The sequence below is a fragment of the Dermochelys coriacea genome, chromosome 1 (assembly GCF_009764565.3).
Source record: "Dermochelys coriacea isolate rDerCor1 chromosome 1, rDerCor1.pri.v4, whole genome shotgun sequence".
In the NCBI taxonomy this organism is placed as follows: Eukaryota; Metazoa; Chordata; order Testudines; family Dermochelyidae; genus Dermochelys; species Dermochelys coriacea.
The window spans coordinates 148632401-148652577 of NC_050068.2; the positions used below are offsets into that span (position 1 = coordinate 148632401).

A 20177-nucleotide genomic window follows, 5' to 3' on the forward strand; every position below is an offset into this window, starting at 1 on the left:
GAATCTTTCTGCCGGCTGGCTTTTGAGATACTAATAATTAGTGTACACTGAAAGCTATTAACGTAGCCCAACAATCTATTTTTTCTACTTCTCCCTAGCACTGTGATGGGCAATTGGAGAGATCACTCTTACCTATTAGGGTTAACATATTAAGTACACACAGCTGTTTAGAGGGTGTGCAAATAGATTAGTTTACTTCTTTTTAACTTTGTGGGAAACTCAGAGAATGAAGCAAAGAAAGATGATGCAAAATAAACCAGAAAAATCTTTTGACGATATGTGAATAAATCTATGGAATTTTGACAGAGACATATGAATGTTTTGATGAAAATGAATGTGCTAATATGAGAAAGAGGTCATCCATATACCGATAAGTCATTTGTTCATCTGGAACAAAGATACATAAAGTCAATTACAATTTTTACTAGAAAACACTTGATATTTCTTAATACAGTCCACACTGTCTGTTATTGATAGATTTTATTTAGTGTGTTTTATACCACTTGCATGACATTCAGTATAACATTTACAAGAATACAAGAAACAATATCTACACAAAAGAAATGTGTCAGTTTGCTCAATATGTATGTTATAAAACAAGAAAATAAAGTACTGTTGTATTTGTGTGTGTGTGTATACATGTAATATAGAGATTTGTTGTATTTGCTGTCTTTTAAATGAATAAAACAGTGCGCCAGAAAATCTACCATCATCATCCCAAAACAACATTACCTTTAGCTTCTGTTCATCTTTGGGGTCTGGTAGACTGGCTAACTTTTTCTCAATGTCATCCAACCATTTCAATAGGTCATCAGCCTGCCTCTTGTACTGATACCACTGATGAGAAATCTCTAAAGCCTTTTTTCTTCTTTGAGACCTCAAATCCTGTTCACAGTGCAGACATTATTAGAATATCAATAAAAGATTTACAATATACATGTTGGCATGTGTGTATACTGTAGAAAATAAATGAAAAATACCTAAGGACATTAGCTCAGTTTTTAAATTAAATTCTGATAAGATTAACTGAACACAGTAGTGTATTTTCCTGAATCTATCATAGGAAACTTTTACTGTTGAGGGAGGCTTTATAACTCAGTCATGTTTACATGCTAAATGATTCGTTGAGGAAATTCACCAATATTCAGAGAAGTTATGACTGAAGTACTCACTAGAGAGCTGGAGATTTAACCCAATTTAAATCTAGTCATAGGTGAGCTTCCCACTTCGTGACATCTTACCAAACTCACGTCTGTGAAATATGAAAAGCTACTCAAAAGAAAACCATCTCAGTGCAGAGATTTATTTTATAGAACTAGGCTTTTTTATAAGTAAAGAACAATTTACACATGAAAATTCTGTCTCACGTTTATGACTTTGATGGGTCTAACACATGGATACACTAAGTTTAAGGTATTGCCTAATTCTAACTTGTGCATAAATATTGCAAAGGGTATTTCATGATGCAATAAAGATTCAGATTTTTGTTTTACTTTAATGTTACAAAAGGACAGAACGTGATGTTCAGTGAACACTGTCTGTATTATTATTGTTACTTTGTAAATGGTTTACTTACCATTAACAAAAATGTTACTTTATTTCCTATACGTTTTATATGAAGTAATACTCTGCTTGAATTTGCTTAAACTGTTCGATATTCCATTGAGTTTTATCTGTCAAGGCTGAATGCCTCTATTGAGTCCCCAAAAAGAAAATCAATCACACCAGTCCTTGTAAACACAGCGCATAATGATCTGGTCAATAGCATAGATCTGAATGCTGCTTTATCATAATTAAAGGCAATACATTACAGCACTGCAAATGGTTCTCTTATTTCACCTCAGTATAAATTATGAATTACATGCACGTGGTTTGGTTTCCTTAAAGGAAAACCTTCAAGTTTTCACTAAAATATATAGAACACCATAAGGTCTTTAGGCATCCTTTTAGTGACCTCATAAAAAGCTGTGAAAATTTGAGAAAAATCCACCTGGAAAGCAGAGATGCTATTTTGTTAATAAATAATAATCAAGTGTAAGCATGTCAAACCCCCAAACCCAAAGAGAGCTTAGTGACGACTATTGAGAGAGGTGGGAAGGGTGAAACTATAATGGTTTTAATAATTTGGATTCAAACACTCTCTCAGTGATAAGAACTTAGGAAATGACATACTGGATCCATCCAATGGTGCATTGTGTCCAGTAACCTGTGTCCTATATTGACTAGGAGATACTTCAGAGGAAGGCTCAAGAACCCTAGAGCAGGCAGTGACTAGATGATCTGCACCTGGGGAAAGTTTCTAACTTCTAACCCCCACTTAGGTAACGGTTGTCTTATATCCTGAAACATGAGGGCTTACATGATCAATTATCATTTAAGAATTAATATTCAAACAACAATTTTTTTCTTCAATCCCTGGCTGACCCCTGATAAAACCTTAAATAAATAAATAGCTCCTTGGAAGAATCTACACATGTTTTTTGTGGGACCTGGTCCTTTCTTCTACGAGTCAGCATGATTCAATAACTTAGTTCCCAAGGTTACCTTGTTCTTCCATGGCATCTCACTGGAACACAGCTTTGATTTTAAATTACTATAGGTAACAAAACAATCTTGATGCACAATATGGCATAGTGATTTGCCAACTCAAGCAATAGCAATGGAGAAAAGGAACCTGAATTGATGGGTTTTAAGCTAGGCACTAGAAGGTGGTGTGGTTAATCATGAATGCCTTTCCAATGCAAAACAACTCTTCCTACCGCTCAAAAGTGGGTGCCTTTCATGCTGTATGGTTCCTTGAATGCATTGCCAGTCTTTTTAATTTCTTTTCCAGGGACCCAGGTGCTTACTGCCTATTAAGCTTGTAATCTCGAGCAATTAGGCTTTGCTACTAGATTGTTTATGGGCACAGTTACTGGGTGGATGCATCCCCGGCGCTGATCAAAAGAGCATTCGGCTGAGCTGTGGTGCTCTGGAATTCAGCTCCTTGGTTGCCAGATTCAGTGAGGCCTGTGACCCTATTAGCACCTCAATGCCAGATAGCAAGGCACTGTCTGGTGTGTAACAGTAAATCTCAGCTGGCCTGACCAGCTAAATAAAACTCGCACACTGTCAGAATATTCATTTAAAATGTGTCTTGTAAAATATCAGGCAAAAACTACCATCATGCTTGTCATTAATATCATTGTGAAATTTATGTAACAACACTGTATGTGAAATTATGGTTCTGATATTATGTTTCCAAGATTGTAATCAGGCCAAGAAGGCAAAACTGTTTTTCTCCCCCCAAAAAGGAGAAAGGCAAATACCACTTTAGCTCAATTGCAATCGAGCCAGGTGTGAACGAGACAAGGACAATAGGCTATTTTTTCACATCAGAGATTGCAGGAAGATCATTCTTACTGTAAAACACAGGAGACTGCAAAACAAATGTAAGGGGACTATTGTCCCCTTTCTAAAACTCAGTGGAGGTGTTTTGGTTGGCTAGTTCCCAGTACTAAAAGAAAGGGGAAGGGTCGATGGGAAATCAGAACCCTGAGACTGACAGTTTCCAGGAACAATGTGGAGAGGCCAGTGCTCCAGGTCAACCTGATTGACAGGGCTGGAAGGCTAATGAGGGAGTCAGGAGGCCAGGGGCGTCCCGTCCTCTGGAATTGCCTGGATTAGAAAGAATGGGGCCAAGTTAAGGAGAAAGCAGGAGCATGAGCTGAGTTGGGGAGCCGGGCCAGCCAGAGGGGACAGAAAAGCAGGAAGCAGGTCAGTGCTGGGAGCAGTCATGGAAGCAGCGCATGAGCAGACTTATGTGGGGTTGGGGGAAGAGCCAGAGGGGCCAGAGAAGCAGCCCAGGGAGCTGGAGGCAGAGCATCAACAGTGCTGAGGCAAAGTAGGGCTGGAGCTGGGGCTGGAGCAATCCGGAGCAGTGAGCAGCTGGAGAGAGAGTGAGGGAGACCCTGGGCTGCAGGCCCAGTGCAGGGAGATGCCCCCACCCAAGAGGCCTTGTAGGCCAGATTTGGAGGGGGATCGTAACCCCAATGTGGTGGAGGCGACACTGAAAAGAAGGGTCCTGCCACCTAAAGCCTGAGGGCGTGTGGCCACCACTAGAGCAAGCGTCCCTGCAGCACAGCCAGAGTCTATGAAGGAGGCCTGGGACTTGTGAGGAACAGACTGAACTTTCCTTACATTGCAGTGACGGCTGATTGTGATCTCCCCCTGACACAGAGCAGGGTTCTGTGTTTTCCTTTAACCTTTCCCATTTTTTCCTTCTTTTTTTTAAATTGATTGCTGTTTAATAAATTGTATTTGCTTTGAACTGTATGTAATGATCAGTGGGTCAGGGAAGTGCCCAGTGCAGAGAGTGTACCCTGAGTGGGGACACCCTAGCTCCTGCCCTAAGTGACCACAACCAGGTTGAGGGTTGAGCCCCCCCAGGAATCCTGGGCCCAGCCTTGTTGGGGTTACAAGGACTCTTCCACACAGGAGAGTGGAAGGGGAGCCCTCGAGGTCAGGCAGACCTCTGGGTAAAGGAAGTGGGAGCGAGGACTCAGATCCTTTCGCTAGCCCACTTCACTGGGGTAGTGTATAAGCCAGGAAAATTCCCCACAATAGCAGGACCATTCCCCCACTTACACAAACATGGCATCAGCTCCCTGGTGGACTGGACACAGAAAGCTGAGTCCTCAGAGAGCTTCCTGGCTTTGAAGACAAAGATAAACTTGGGGGCCATAAGAACCTGTTGAAAGACTTTGTGGTATCCATCACCTGAAAGAACAAAGCAGCCAGTGCTTTGTATCTATGAAAGATGGGACCTGCTTAAACAGGCTGGTGAATGCTGATAGCTTGGTCTGAGTAAGAAACTCCCACAGGCAAAGCTAGGTCTTGCTAGAATTAAAAGTTTTAGACATTAGAAAGCTTGTTACTTTTGTTTTGTTTTTTTGCAACTCTGCAATGTCTCTTTCACTCTTGCTCAAAATCACTTAAATCTCTGTTCTTTGTTAATTAAGTTATTGTTAGTTTTACTAATGCTGTGTGTTAAGGTGCCGTGTATAACAGCAGAGCTAACAAGCTGTTCTATGTAGTGGCTCTTTTGAGGCAGTGAACTTGCTGTTATCTCTGAGTGTCCATTAAGAGAGACTAGCCACCACAGGGGAGATAGTTTGGGGAAACTAAGGTCCGGAAGGGCTCTTGGAGTCACCTTGCAAGAAGTAACTGGGTTGATGGAAGCCAGGGTGAGACCATCGTGCTGGAAGCAGGCTGCTGATGTCAGGGCTCTGAGCCAAAGCTTCACAGCACAGAGGCAGCCAAGATTACATGGCAGGCAGTGACAGAATCTCTAACTGGTCTGGGTGAACTCCTACAGCGTCACAAGGGTCCAACTATCTTAGCATACTGATGCAAAATACAATGTTCTAGCATTGCCACTAAAATCATACAGTGACTGTAACTGTCAGATAGTTAAGGCATACAGTGCTAGCAAGATTTACTGTTTTTGTTCAGTACAAAAGTTAAACTGAACGAGTGAAAAATCCCTCAAAATTAACATTATTTATGACAAATGATTCTAACTAAGGTCAGGGGACTAAAGGGCAGTAGGTGAAATATTTACAATGTATGCTGAGTTATAAAAATATAGTTAGGCAACTGAATCCTTCTAGTCTAAGTGTCAACAATCACCTGAGTGTAAAGTTACAGTGTGCTAGAGACAAAACATTACTTTTTAACTGAGATGTTTAAAATAACCTTTTTTGTTACCCGTTAAGATATTGAAAACATTTGACCAGAAATGTGGAAGCAAAAATGTACATACAGTAGAACTATTTAAAATTATTAGGCAGCAAAAGAATAATAGTTTCATTTATCCAAGGAAAATACTGCCCTGCAACAAAAAATAATACGTTATTTTAGGAAACATGTTAATAAATTTAGCTCCTATACCTTGAGAGCATTATGTTTAGTCTGCAACAGCTGCTGCTTTATCTTTATTTCCTCTCGTTTTCTCTCATCTGTGATGCTTTGCTGTAGAGTGTCTCCTCTTTGCAGTAATTCTTTTACAGTACCCTCATTGTCTTCACTCTGATTAAAAAAATAACAGGTATAATGTGTATTTTAATTTAATTAGTAACTAAACACACCCTAGGAGACACATATAGATAAAAATCCTACACAGTCATAAGGGAAATAGTCACCTTGTGTGTGTGTAACCCACACACCTTCTGGGTGTGGTAGTGTGTCCCATCTTGTGGCACTGAGACCACTTAGAGGGAGTTAAATGAGTCTGCTCTACAGCCTTAACTAACAGGCAGTTGGCTTTTAGCTCATGCTGTAGAGGCTCATGCGCTAAGCTCCAGAGGTTCAATCCCACCGACTGATGAGTGGGGTCTGTCAGTGCTACATGTGCTTATGGTTTTATACTACAGATGAAATGTTTTTATTAACTACAGTACCAAAAATGTGTAAAACTCCTGAAAGGTGTAATTAAAGCAGGACTTGAAAACCTGCAGATGTCTGAGATTAGATTTCATGCAATGTCCAGAAGTTATGACTAGTTCAAAAAGTTTTAAAATACATTTCTCTCCCCACATTAAAAATATCCCTTCTTTATTAAACAATAAACAAAAGTACATTTCTAAACCATGGGTTATACCAATTGATGTGTTTTAACAATCCTTTGTTGAAATTCTGACTTTAAAAAAAAAGTGCACAGCACCACAAAAGAAGAACACAAGAACCCCAAGCAGTAGTTCTTTGTTTAATCTTCAGTAGGATGAAGTTGATTCAAGGGTGAATGTTTCTAGAATTGAATAATCACTATTCATGGTAAATACACCAAGACTGAAAAATGAAAAAAAGATCTTTATGGAAGCAATCTTTGAAAATACCTCTTAGAATTTCTATGGAAAAGGTAAAGTCAACCTCATGCCACTAAACTTGGGGATTTTATCATTGGAAATCTACTTTATCTATGTACTAAACTAAATTCTTTAAAAAAGATTTTGGGGGACAATGGGTCTTTGACAATTTACGCCAGCTGAATATCTGCCCCGGCAGTAAGTTTGATACATTCCAAACAGATGACTCTAATGAACACTGTTGTAAAATGTTAGTATTGTTGTCTGTAAAAATATAAACAGCTGTGTTAACACGGATTTCAGAATTAACATCAAATGCCTGCCTTGAAACATCTGTTTAAAAATATATAATGCTCCACACTTCCTCGTAAGTGACAGGCATTTGATTTTGCTGAACAGACTGCTCAATCCGTGGAGAGAGGGTCAGACACATAGAGAAAGACCATTATTACTGGCCAGCCACCGAGTGGCATTGCCTAAAAAGTAGGGTTGCCAACCCTCCCGGATTGGTTGGGAGTCTCCTGGAATCTTCCTTGATTTGCTGGTGGCTACTGAAACCAGTCTAGAAGATTTTAGGCCCTAAAAGTCAGGTCAGCGGCACAGCAGGGCTAAGGCAGACTCCCTACCTGCCCTGGCTCCATGCAGTTCCTGGAAGCGGCCGGCTCCTAGGTGCAGCGGGTGCCAGGGGGTCTCTGCACGCTGCTTCCCCAACCCCTGAGCTCTGACTCCGCAGCTCCCATTGGCTGGGAACCATGACCAACGGGAGCTGCATGGGTCATGCCTGCAGGCAGGGGCAGCACACAGAACCGTCTAGCCACCTCTGAGCCCACACCACCTCCTGTCCCAGCCCCGAGCCCCCTCGCACCCAAATTCCCTCTCAGAGCCCACACCATGCACTCCCTTCTGCACCCCCTAGCCCCGGCTCAGCTTGGAGTCCCCTCCCACACTCTGAGCCCCTCGGCCCCACCCCCCAGCCCATAGCTCTCACACCTCCTTCCATACCCCAACCCCCTGCCTCAACCTAGAGAAAGTGAATGAGAGCAGGGGAGGTGGCAACAGAAGGAGCGGGGATGGAGGAAGCGGGGGACGGGGCCTTGGTGAAGGGGTAGAGCAGAGCAAGGGTGTTTAGGTTTGTGCAATTAGACAGTTGGCAACCCTACTGACAAGAGCCTGAAAGTGGGTCCCAATCTGGTATTCCTCAGGATAGTACTAGTGGCAGTGCACCACATTGTTTTAAACCCTTTTAATGTTGAAGCTCCTTCATCTACTGTCCTAATGGTATTCATTGCATAAAAATAGCAAATCCATTTTTAGAAAATGGTATTGGTGAATCATTCATGAACGATTTGTGAATGGAAAAAAAGGGCTAAATGCACTTCAAATGTTATTTTGAATAATAATAATATGACCAGATGTATGTAGAATTCGTTGGTGCACATCAAAATCATATACTGTTTCTTCATTAAATGTTTGAACCTTAAACTTGAATTTGTCTACACTGAATTTCTTCTCACATTGCATTGTCCAGTTGACTAGCTTTTCTACATCAAACTGACAATATACACTCTTTTCTACTACAGACAAATAAATGTTTTCTGGAAATTTTGCCACTTTACTTGTCACTCCCTTTTTCATCTCATTGATAATTATTTTAAATATCACTGGCATTAGAACAAAATCTGTAGCCTGCATTGCAGGTTTGCTCTACAGTATTGATAAATACACAAGTTAATACAAAAATTGTTTAATTTACAATATCTATCCATAAACAAATGTCACTAAAACTAAAGTATTACTTAGAACAATAAATGCTAAACTGGGCCCATTGAGTTCATAATAAATCAGTATAATTAGAATTTGTTTAAGTCCAGTGTAAAGATCCAAATGCAAAAGTTTCTGATTTCTGCCCCAGCTTTTTTATTCATGTCCAATCCTAGTTCATTCATACTTCCATCACAACCAATTTACCATATCTTTATTAAAGTCTTCCTCTTTCAGATTCACTCCTTGCTGAATTTCAGCCTCCAGTGGTTCAAGCAATTTTTGTATATCAAAGTTAAACTGCTCCAATTCCTTCAGAGGAATGAAAGGCTAGAGAGAGAGAGAAAGATTGCAATTTTAAATCACAAACTTAATATTTTTATTAGAAACATAAACCAAAAGGAGACATCTGCTCTACCTCCTATTGCTAAACTAATAGCACACATTATGTTTCCAGCTATGTTATAAAATATGTTCAACATAACTAGTCAAAGTATCTAAAGATGTCATAAATATAAACATTTAACAATATTGGAGTAAATGAATATTAAAAGAATGTAATAATCGTATGGTGAGTGAAGACAAAGACAAAATAAGTCCTGATCTTCCCTCATTCATATTTTCAAAAAATGTTCTAGTAAATGATATTATACAACACTTTTCTAAAAAATTAAATGTTAATGCTGTTTGACCAAGTCCAGTCTGTCAGAAAGTACTCACACAATAGCAAGCAAAACATTCACATTCAGGTGGCTAACCACACACAATTACCTTAAATTGAGAATAATTACATGGTATTTGTTTTACTACTCTTAAATAATTTCTCTGTCACAAGGCAGGGCCAAAGGATCATATGATTGTTATACAGTACCTAACTTATCTAATACACAACTGATACACCTAAATAGATATTTCTGTAATGATATATTTTTTAAAACCTCATAAATAAGGCTTGCATTTCAAAAAAGTCACTGAAATTTATCAAACACATGCAAAAAACTTGGCTACTGTCTTATATAAATCATCATATTTAATCTTATTACCACAGTCTTTAATTTTGAATATAAAAATGAGTAATGGCTACTTATGAACAACAATAAGTAAACTTTGCTTTTGTTTTCTTTTATGCAGCATTTCAGAAAAATTGATGTATGAGTACATATTTAAAATTTAATATAAATTCATGAGAGTATTACAAAAGTTTATTATGAGATAAAAATATCAAACGATTAACAGACTAAGCTTTCTATGTTTAACTTTATAAACAATTGATACTTTCTTGATGATTCTTGCATAAAAATTGACTTTAAAGTAGCTTTTTAAATGAATGATACTTTCAGATGCCAGATGCAAAGTTACTCACTTGTTATAGGTTTCAGAGTAGCAGCCGTGTTAGTCTGTATTCGCAAAAAGAAAAGGAGTACTTGTGGCACCTTAGAGACTAACAAATTTATTAGAGCATAAGCTTTCGTGAGCTACAGCTCACTTCATCGGATGCATTTGGTGGAAAATACAGAGGGGAGATTGATATACACACACAGAGAACATGAAACAATGGGTTTATCATACACACTGTAAGGAGAGTGATCACTTAAGATAAGCCATCACCAGCAGCCGGGGGGGGGGGGGAGGAGGAGGAAAACCTTTCATGGTGACAAGCAAGGTAGGCTATTTCCAGCAGTTAACAAGAATATCTGAGGAACAGTGGGGGGTGGGGTGGGGGGAGAAATAACATGGGGAAATAGTTTTATTTTGTGTAATGACTCATCCATTCCCAGACTCTATTTAAGCCTAAATTAATTGTATCCAGTTTGCAAATTAATTCCAATTCAGCAGTCTCTCGTTGGAGTCTGTTTTTGAAGGTTTTTTTGTTGAAGAATAGCCACTCTCTGGTCTGTAATCAAGTGATCAGAGAGACTGAAGTGTTCTTCAACTGGTTTTTGAATGTTATAATTCTTGACATCTGATTTGTGTCCATTTATTCTTTTACGTAGAGACTGTCCAGTTTGACCAATGTACATGGCAGAGGGGCATTGCTGGCACATGATGGCATATATCACATTGGTAGATGCGCAGGTGAACGAGCCTCTGATAGTGTGGCTGATGTGATTAGGCCCTATGATGGTGTCCCCTGAATAGATATGTGGACAGAGTTGGCAACGGGCTTTGTTGCAAGGATAAGTTCCTGGGTTAGTGGTTCTGTTGTGTGGTGCGTGGTTGCTGATGAGTATTTGCTTCAGATTGGGGGGCTTTCTCTAAGCAAGGACTGGCCCGTCTCCCAAGATCTGTGAGAGTGATGGGTCGTCCTTCAGGCTAGGTTGTAGATCCTTGATGATGCGTTGGAGAGGTTTTAGTTGGGGGCTGAAGGTGATGGCTAGTGGCGTTCTGTTATTTTCTTTGTTGGGCCTGTCCTGTAGTAGGTGACTTCTGGGTACTCTTCTGGCTCTGTCAGTCTGTTTCTTCACTTCAGCAGGTGGGTATTGTAGTTATAGGAATGCATGATAGAGATCTTGTAGGTGTTTGTCTCTGTCTGAGGGGTTGGAGCAAATGCGGTTATATTGTAGAGCTTGGCTGTAGACAATGGATCGAGTGGTATGATCTGGATGAAAGCTAGAGGCACGTAGGTAGGAATAGCGGTCAGATGCTTTCCGATATAGGGTGGTGTTTATGTGACCATCGCTTATTAGCACCGTAGTGTCCAGGAAGTGGATCTCTTGTGTGAACTGGTCCAGGCTGAGGTTGATGGTGGGATGGAAATTGTTGAAATCATGGTGGAATTCCTCAAGAGCTTCTTTTCCATGGGTCCAGATGATGAAGATGTCATCAATGTAGCGCAAGTGGAGTAGGGGCATTAGGGGACGAGAGCTGAGGAAGCGTTGTTCTAAGTCAGCCATAAAAATGTTGGCATACTGTGGGGCCATGCAGGTACCCATCGCAGTGCCGCTGATTGGAAGGTATACATTGTCACCAAATGTGAAATAGTTATGGATCAGGACAAAGTCACAAAGTTCAGCCACCAGGTTAGCCGTGACAGTATCGGGGATACTGTTCCTGACGGCTTGTAGTCCATCTTTGTGTGGAATGTTGGTGTAGAGGGCTTCTACATCCATAGTGGCTAGGATGGTGTTTTTAGGAAGATCACCAATGGACTGTAGTTTCCTCAGGAAGTCAGTGCTGTCTCGAAGATAGCTGGGAGTGCTGGTAACGAAGGGCCTGAGGAGGGAGTCTACATAGCCAGACAATCCTGCTGTCACGGTGCCAATGCCTAAGATGATGGGGCGTCCAGGATTTCCAGGTTTATGGATCTTGGGTAGCAGATAGAATACCCCAGGTCGGGGCTCCAGGGGTGTGTCTGTGCGGATTTGTTCTTGTGCTTTTTCAGGGAGTTTCTTGAGCAAATGCTGTAGTTTCTTTTGGTAACTCTCAGTGGGATCAGAGGGTAATGGCTTGTAGAAAGTGGTGTTGGAGAGCTGCCTAGTAGCCTCTTGTTCATACTCCGACCTATTCATGATGACGACATTCAGTTGTTATAGTTAGAGTATTATGTACCAGTCAAACCTTCCCTTATCCCCCTAAGAAGAGGTATATTCAATTGGTATTATCTATACCATAATAGCAATATGTTGCGAGATCACCACAATCAAAATAAATTCAGTAAGACACATTATTAGGGATAGGCACTGGATTAAGAAAAAAATAGACTTGGAGTCTATTCCTGGCTCTGCCATTTAACTGCTGTATGACCTGGGACAAAATTCACTTCACCTAACAGTGTCTCTGTTTCCCCTGACACACTTTGCCTTTCTTCTCTATTTAGCTTGTAAGTTCTTTGAGGTCTCATTATGTGTTTGTATAATGACTAGCACAATAGGACTCTAATCTTGGCTAGGTAATACAACACCACAAATAAGTAATAATAATTGTATTTTCATTGATCATGATACAGTTGCACTGTGGCAATTGGGCTCCATCCTGCAAACTTGTTTTTACATAAGAACTTCAACACCACAAGTATTCATGTGAATGTTTGTAGAGTCAGGTCCATTTATTTTCTTACTACTTTTTGCTTTTGTATTTTGTTCAGCATAAATTCCAACATTTAATCCAACATATTCCTGGTGACCATGGTAACCCCAAATGCCAATTAATGCTTTCAAAACTGTTAGTTGAAAAAAGAAAAAAAAAAAAAAGGTAAAGCACTACTGACTGGAGATTAAAAGATATTTGTTATTTCATTTCTCATTTAGGGGGTCTATGGAATTCTCACTTGCACACTTTCCTGGAAGTATAACAAGTTTGATTTCAGCTGGGGCTTTGTTAGGATAACCGTGAATATAATCATTACTTGTCATGATTTGGGAAATTCAACCACTATTGTATGTTTTTTTCCAGGAGTTGTAACAGAAATATATACCATTTTTTTGTAAAAGGATTGTATATTGATTTAATAAAAAATAAATCCATTATTAAATATTGTTGACATTAACAGTTACATGAGTCATATCTTAGTTATTATATTTTGAGTGTTGTATAAGATATACGTTTACCATTATTTTAACAACATGCAATGTTTCAATGATTCTAAAAATCTTACTTTACTAAATAGATATAGGGGAAACCAAAAATAAGCAGAAAGATGCCATTAGCAATTTTAGCACTGAAGGTTTCTTGGGCTCAAAAATGTTAAAGAACTGTAGAATGATTGACTTCAGGCATTATGTTTCTAACACATTGGGCTCACCAGGATTTTACCAAGAAATACAGAATTATGCTCAAACCACTGAACAATTGAAATGGAAGAATTGTTAAAGAAATCAACAGTTTCCCCTCAAATGCTTTGAAGATTGCTTTAAAACTATTTAAATTTCATCAAAAGAAAGACCAATAAAAAAAAAAACAATAATAGGAAATACAGAAACATGATTAAATTGTGCAAAAGCTGACAAGGAAAAACTGAAAGGCAAGTAGAAGGAAGTGAATGAAATGAAAAGGCAGAACCTTTTCTGAAATACATAAATATACCTTTTTTTTTTAATAGATCCTGACATAATATATTTAAGATGCATGTTAAAAAAGTATGCAATTATCGTCATATCTTGGTGAGTTTATAACGAATAAAATCACATGTGATTCCTCACCCTCTATTTACACAACTCATCAATTATCTACTTGACTTGCTCTTGAGAAAATTTCAACATCCTCAATTTATACTGAGTAAATACTCAGTATACTATTATTTAGGACATATTAGTTTTTCAGTCCATGAATCCCAAAAAACTTCATAAAGGAAAGTATCATTATCTCCATTTCACAAATGGGGAAACTGAGGGGTAAAGTCATATGTCCAAGTTCACAGAGCAGGTCAGTGGCAGACCCAGGAGTAGAACACCAGAGTTTTGACTCCTAGATCTAGTGGATCATGCTGCCTTACTAATTTCAGTTGGAGTTGAGGGTATCTAGCCCCCACTAAAGTCAGTTCCTTTAATCAAGGACAGTGAACTATATAATAAGATAATTACTTTAAAGTCTCTAAGGTGCCACAAGTACTCCTTTTCACTTGAAAGTCATTTATTCAATTTGTAGAAATGTTCTGTGCAATTGTCACAGCATTAAGACATCTCATGTGATAGAACAATAATGCAATGAACTATTTTTTTAATATTATGCCCCTATTTAGCAACATCATACTATGCCCCATTCAGCAATGTTCTCAGATCTTTATTTTGTATCTGTTGCAATGAGATCCCTGCAGTGCAACTTTTGGGGGTGTGGATTACCTTTTGGGCTTGTGGCTAAGAGAGATTCTTTGAATGGAGTCCTTCTGGCCTTTCTGCATGACTCGCACAATTTCACCTTGCATATTAGATGATGTTCTATGCTAGACCACCATGCTGAGAGTGAGGCTGAATTACCAGCATTTGGTGAGACCTGGTATACACCTGTATTATTTTTAATGTGTCATCCTGGAAGGACTGTGAGATTGCAATATCATTCTCATAAATAATCGGACATAATTATATCCTTCCTTAGCAAAGGTAAATAACGGATAAATATTTCTTGCTCTCTTTGCTACTGCGTTGGCTGATGAGACAACCTGTAGTTTGCCATTCTCTGTGTTCAAGTGTGTGGGGTTTTTTTCTGATGTTTGGACTCAGGTTCAATGTACCTTCTATTGAGAGCATTCACTGGATCTATCAAATGGGAAGTCTTGTAGTAATTTGAATTTTAGCATTTGATTTTCCTTCCATTTAGGCTGCTTTAAAGTGAGTCATCTTCTGAAACCATGTCATGTAACAATGGTAAAGAATCACAGAAAGAGTCAATTTCATGTAGGACTGAACACGGAGCTTTATTAAATATGGGGGGGGGAGAGGGAAGTATTACCACTAAAGTTACTCAGTGTCAAATACCCTGAAAAGCTTCTCCATGGGAGGGGCTTGAGGACTATTCTGTCTGGCTTCCAACAACAACTTTACACACAAACAAAAATCCACTGTGACAAAGTTCCTCCTCTGCCTTGGTGGGTCCTGCTTATTGGTGGATTTTCAAGCCTCAGAGATTCACGGCAGCTCACAGTTTGGCCACTTTCATGGCTCAAATCTGCCATTCACTCACTTAGCCTTATCACTGGCCAGCACGGGGAAAGGAAGAAAAACAATCCCTGCAGTCTCTGCTGATCAACCAAGTGGATCGGGGAACAGGCCAGAGACCTTCCCCTCTGGTGGAACCCACAGTCCAGGTCAACTCCTCCGGTATCAAGTAGGGAGTTGTGGGGATGGAGAGATGGGGGGGAACCCGGGCCCACCCTCTACTCTGGGTTCCAGCCCAGGACCCTGTGGATTGCAGCTGTCTACAGTGGCTCCTGTAACAGCTGCGTGACAGCTACAACTCCCTGGGCTACTTCCCCATGGCCTCCTCACAAAACCTTCTTTATTCTCACCACAGGACCTTCCTCCTGATGTCTGACAATGCTTGTACTTCTCAGTCTTCCAGTAGTACGCCTTCTCACTCTCAGCTTCTTGTGCCTCTGGCTCCCGGCTCCTCGCACACACCACAAACTGAGGTGAACTCCTTTTTTTAAACCCAGGTGCCCTGATAAGCCTGCCTTAATTGATTCTAGCAGCTTTTTGATTGGCTGCAGGTGTTCTAATCAGCCTGTCTGCCTTAATTGTTTCCAGAAAGTTCCTGATTGTTCTGGAATCTTCCCTGTTACCTCACCCAGGGAAAAGGGACCTAATTAACCTGGGGCTAATATATCTGCCTTCTATCACTCTCCTGTAGCCATCTGGCCTGACCCTGTCACACCACCAAAAACAATAAACAGCTCTCTGAACTTAGAATTTGGTTACTTAGCATATGACTCTGTGAGAAACTCATGTGAGTATTCCGTCATAGGACATAAAAAATCAATTTAGTTTTCTACTGCACAAACAGAAATGTCTTCTCATGGATTAGCCAGGTTAGAGAGACATCATAGTCCAGTGGATAGGGCACTAGACTGAGGCCCAAAAAAACTGAGCTCTAAATCCTAACTCTGCCACTGACCTGCTGTGGGACCATAGGCAAGACATATCACCCACCTGCGCCTCTGTTACCCTCACACTTTTTGTCTGTTATTTTTTTATGTCTTTGTCTATTTACATTGTAAGCTTTTCATGGCAAGGCCTGTCTCTGTGAGACTGTATGGCACCTAGCACAATGGGTACCTGATCTTGTTTGAAGCCTCTAAAATCTACTCTAATATAAATAATAAGATGACAGTTCCCTTATAGAACAGTAGTGAGACTGCATGTAGGCATGTGGATCTCACTATGAGAAAGATGTTGACTAACTGGAGGTAACTCAGAGAAAAATTACAGAAATAACTGATGTATTACATTGGCTTATAAGGCAAGATTACACAAAATAAATATGTCTAGGTTTATGTGACTACTTATGTGACATAAGTATTTGAATGGTACAAACACCAAGGCTGAAGAGGAATGGTTTAGTTTGTAAGCAGGAGTAATTGGATAAAAATGAGCACAGGAAAATGCAGGTTAACAGGAAACAGTGAGGTCAAGTTGATTGTGAAATAGATTTCCAAAGAAAGTGGGGAATCCCCCTTACTTCAGAAATTAAGTGCTCGGCCAGAAAAAAACACTTGATCCCATACTGAAGAGAACAAGTCTACATTTGGAGGAAGATGAACACATTTTTTATAATAGGTCCTTTAGTATTTCAATAAATTAAAGATGTAAATATTTCCTATCAGTCCAACACTTATCCTATAATGACCAAAATGAAAAAAAAGTGATTAGAAGTTGGACCTACTTTTTACTAGGCCATTTAGAGTCTCCTCTTAAACTCAGGATGATGTTGACCAGTATAGTAGGGATAGGAAAAAATATTGATTACACTAGTATTCTGAAAGCAGTTATAAACTTTAACATTGCTTATTAGTATGTTAGAACATTTTCTCTATGTATTCAACATGCACCTTATGGTACAGCTGTGCAGTATGTATCAACAGAACTTTTTTTTGACTCAGTGGCATAACCTTATGTTGAACTTATTTTGCTATATATCCACACACAGCACTTACGATTCATTTCTTTTAAATTCATAATGTTCACAATTACTGATGGGAAAGTAAATGTATTTTTGAAAAAGAACACACATTTGCTGTTGTATAGTACAGCAAAGGAAAGATGTAGTTAGGTCAAACCAGCTAACATACTGACAACAATTGTGTTCTTGGTCAGGGAAGACTATAAAATAACTTTTGCACATCTTTGAAGAGTGACATAGAAGGAAACCACTCAGATAAAAATGTATGATTGACTACAGAAATAATAAAACCAGGAAATTATTAGCACTTATTCATATTATGAAATGAGGTATACTTTGATTCCTCCCCCCTCCCCGCCCGTAATGGAGTATCATGTTCAAATAGTTTTGGGGTCTAGTCTCCTATTGATCTGTGAGGAAGCCATGAGCTCAGCTCTCATGAATTCTGAACAAATCTCTACCTCCTAATATCAAAGGGAGACTTTTTATTAATTCCTAAAACGGGAAGCTATAAAACAAAACTACAGCAATTTTGAGAAACCCAGAAACATTTTTCCATAAATTTTATATTTAAGATTTTTTTGAGAGTTAACACTGACATAAAAGTCCTGAATTGCAAGATGCAAACTGAAAGTTACTGTTAATTTCTTGATTCTTCAATATGTGACTCAATAACTTCTTGTGAAAGACAAAATAGAATAGTAAAGAGCACCCTTTAGTATGCCATAATTACTACATTTAAAGTTCTCAAGGAATCAAACACCAAGGGAAACCAACTCCGCATTATTTCATATTTTCTTTCATGGTAATACATCTTTTCTTATGAGCAGTGACTTCCATTTTCAACAGCAAACTACAATAAACCTCGGTATGGCACAATGAATATGTTAGTTACATTTGTCATTGGTCTCCCACTAGGATGGATGAAGAAGAAATGCCCTTGCTGATTCTGTTAGATTTCTTAGCTGATATCTTTGATATCATCAGGTGCTGTTGACATGGATGCAGTCCCTGGTAAATACAGGTGCTGTCAATTAATTTCCTCCATTTTGTGTTTATAAGAGAACTCAGAGGGTAGTGCTGATCCACTGCCTCAAGAGATCTCTCTAGTGTGGCACTGTGAGGTTCTATTCTGTCACCATATGCAGACCCAAATACTTCGCAACAGCTAAGGCTATGTTGACCCATAAGTTCTATACTTCAACAATTGCTTTCCAAAGAGGTATGCACTGTACTTAATATGCAAGACAAAGTCACAAAAATCTATTATATTACAAAATGAAAACCTCTATATTTTATTACCAGGAAGACTCAATGAAAAACAAAGAATCCTTTAATTCACAGTCAATTATTGTATGGTATAAAGATGAAGACAAAATGTGGAAGAGAGATATAGCAAGGTATAAAGCAGGGGATAGATCATTCCACAAAATCTCAGGTTAACATACCTTGGACATACTATGTATAGACACAGTATATCCTACCTCAATACAGAATTATTTTTGAATGCAAGGGCATTCTCCTTTTCTTATATTTCTGATACTCATTCAAGATATAAGGCTAAATTCAAATCTGGAATACAGGGTTGGGGTCCAGTGATGTCAAGAGGTGATGGTCACTGATGAGAACTAAAAACAGAATTTGGCCCATTGGCCCAGATCATCTCCCTTTCACTTGAACATGGAGGGGCCAACCTTGCCTGGATCTCTCCCCTTCCATGTGGAAATGACCCTGGGTCCTCCTCTGTGCAATTGTTTCTCCTCCCTTGGATATCACAAAAGCCTCCCTGTGGTGTTTGGAGGTCCATGATTGCATGACAGCAATAAAGTCTGGTTCCAGGAAGCCACTGGTACTGGAGCCAGTGCAGAGGCACCAGACCTTGGTAACAATAGGCCCTACCCTACAGCAGATCTTTGTGGATTCCCAGGAATCTCTCATGTTTGGCAGCAAGCCCCACAGTCCTTTCAGCCAGGGGAAAAAGTCCATGCTCCCAGTGGGGCTTTTGAGATGAGAATAAAAAACTATGAATGATAAACTCCTATGTCTTGATTATTATTTTATATTCATTTTTCACTAGAGCGAGGACTTTAACTTTCTTTCATTGTTTTATGCTTTACTTTTTCCCAGATAAAAAATAGTTTAGCCCATTGGTAATAAAAATAGTGTATTTATATAGTGTCCTAACCACCATCAGATTGTTAAAATCTCTCTCCCTTTTCTAAGCCCCATTACTTAAAATGCCTGCAGGCCTTAATGACTTTAAATCCACTTTAAATCATCCAAAAGCAAACATGATTATAAACTAAAAAGAGGTAAAAATCCTATAGCATAATAGTTTTAATGAAAGATTAATTTAAACAACTCTATACCAAGCAGCTCTGTGGTACTGAACTATGATGATATATTAACAATTAAAATAAATCCTCTGCCTTAATGCAGGTACATATTTAAAACAGTCTTACAAAAAACTCACATGTATGTACCTTATTTTTATTACTGCAAGTTTTTGTTTTGCTTTTCTTTAATACAAAAGGAATAGATAATGTTTATCCAATTTGCCTGGAGCAAGGGGCAGCAGATCATTGCAGCTTGGGAGGAAGATTGTGACTCAGAATTACAAACTCCCTCTTGGTTCTTCCACATGGGAGGAATAAACTGTAGCAAGTCTAAGCTCAGCCAGAACATGTATCCTGACATGGTGGGGCAGCTACAACAAATGGTGCATTTGGGTTTGGGAGAGGAGAGAAGGTTCGATCTATTCTTTGTCCTTGCATTTCCACCTGCCCTGAGTAGGAGATGTACTCTGCTTCCTCTTCCATGCTGCTACCTAGGATGCATGATGGTCTAATGTGGATTAGGTAATTTTTGAGCCATGTTCCACACAGGGACAGCTCTACCAATTTTGCCGCCCCCAGCAGTCACCGCTGAATTGCCGCCGCCGCAACAGCGGCGGAGCTGTAGCCCAAAAGCCACTGCTGCAGGAAGAGCGGCAGAGCTGCCGCTGAATTGCCACCGCGGGAC

The 20177-nt window shown here is 39.4% G+C and overlaps 1 protein-coding gene across 9 annotated transcripts in view; it reads right to left on the reverse strand.

Annotated features, from left to right (window-relative positions):
* Positions 1-20177, reverse strand: part of DMD (dystrophin) — a 1935994-nt gene that overhangs the window by 1122598 nt on the left and 793219 nt on the right. For all 9 annotated transcript variants that reach the window (XM_043505382.1, XM_043505371.1, XM_043505378.1 and 6 more), the window contains 3 exons: positions 8814-8936; positions 5932-6069; positions 733-885 (listed from right to left, as the gene is read on the reverse strand). In XM_043505382.1, coding sequence (XP_043361317.1) covers positions 733-885; positions 5932-6069; positions 8814-8936 — 414 coding nt within the window. The remainder of the gene's footprint in view (positions 1-732; positions 886-5931; positions 6070-8813; positions 8937-20177) is intronic.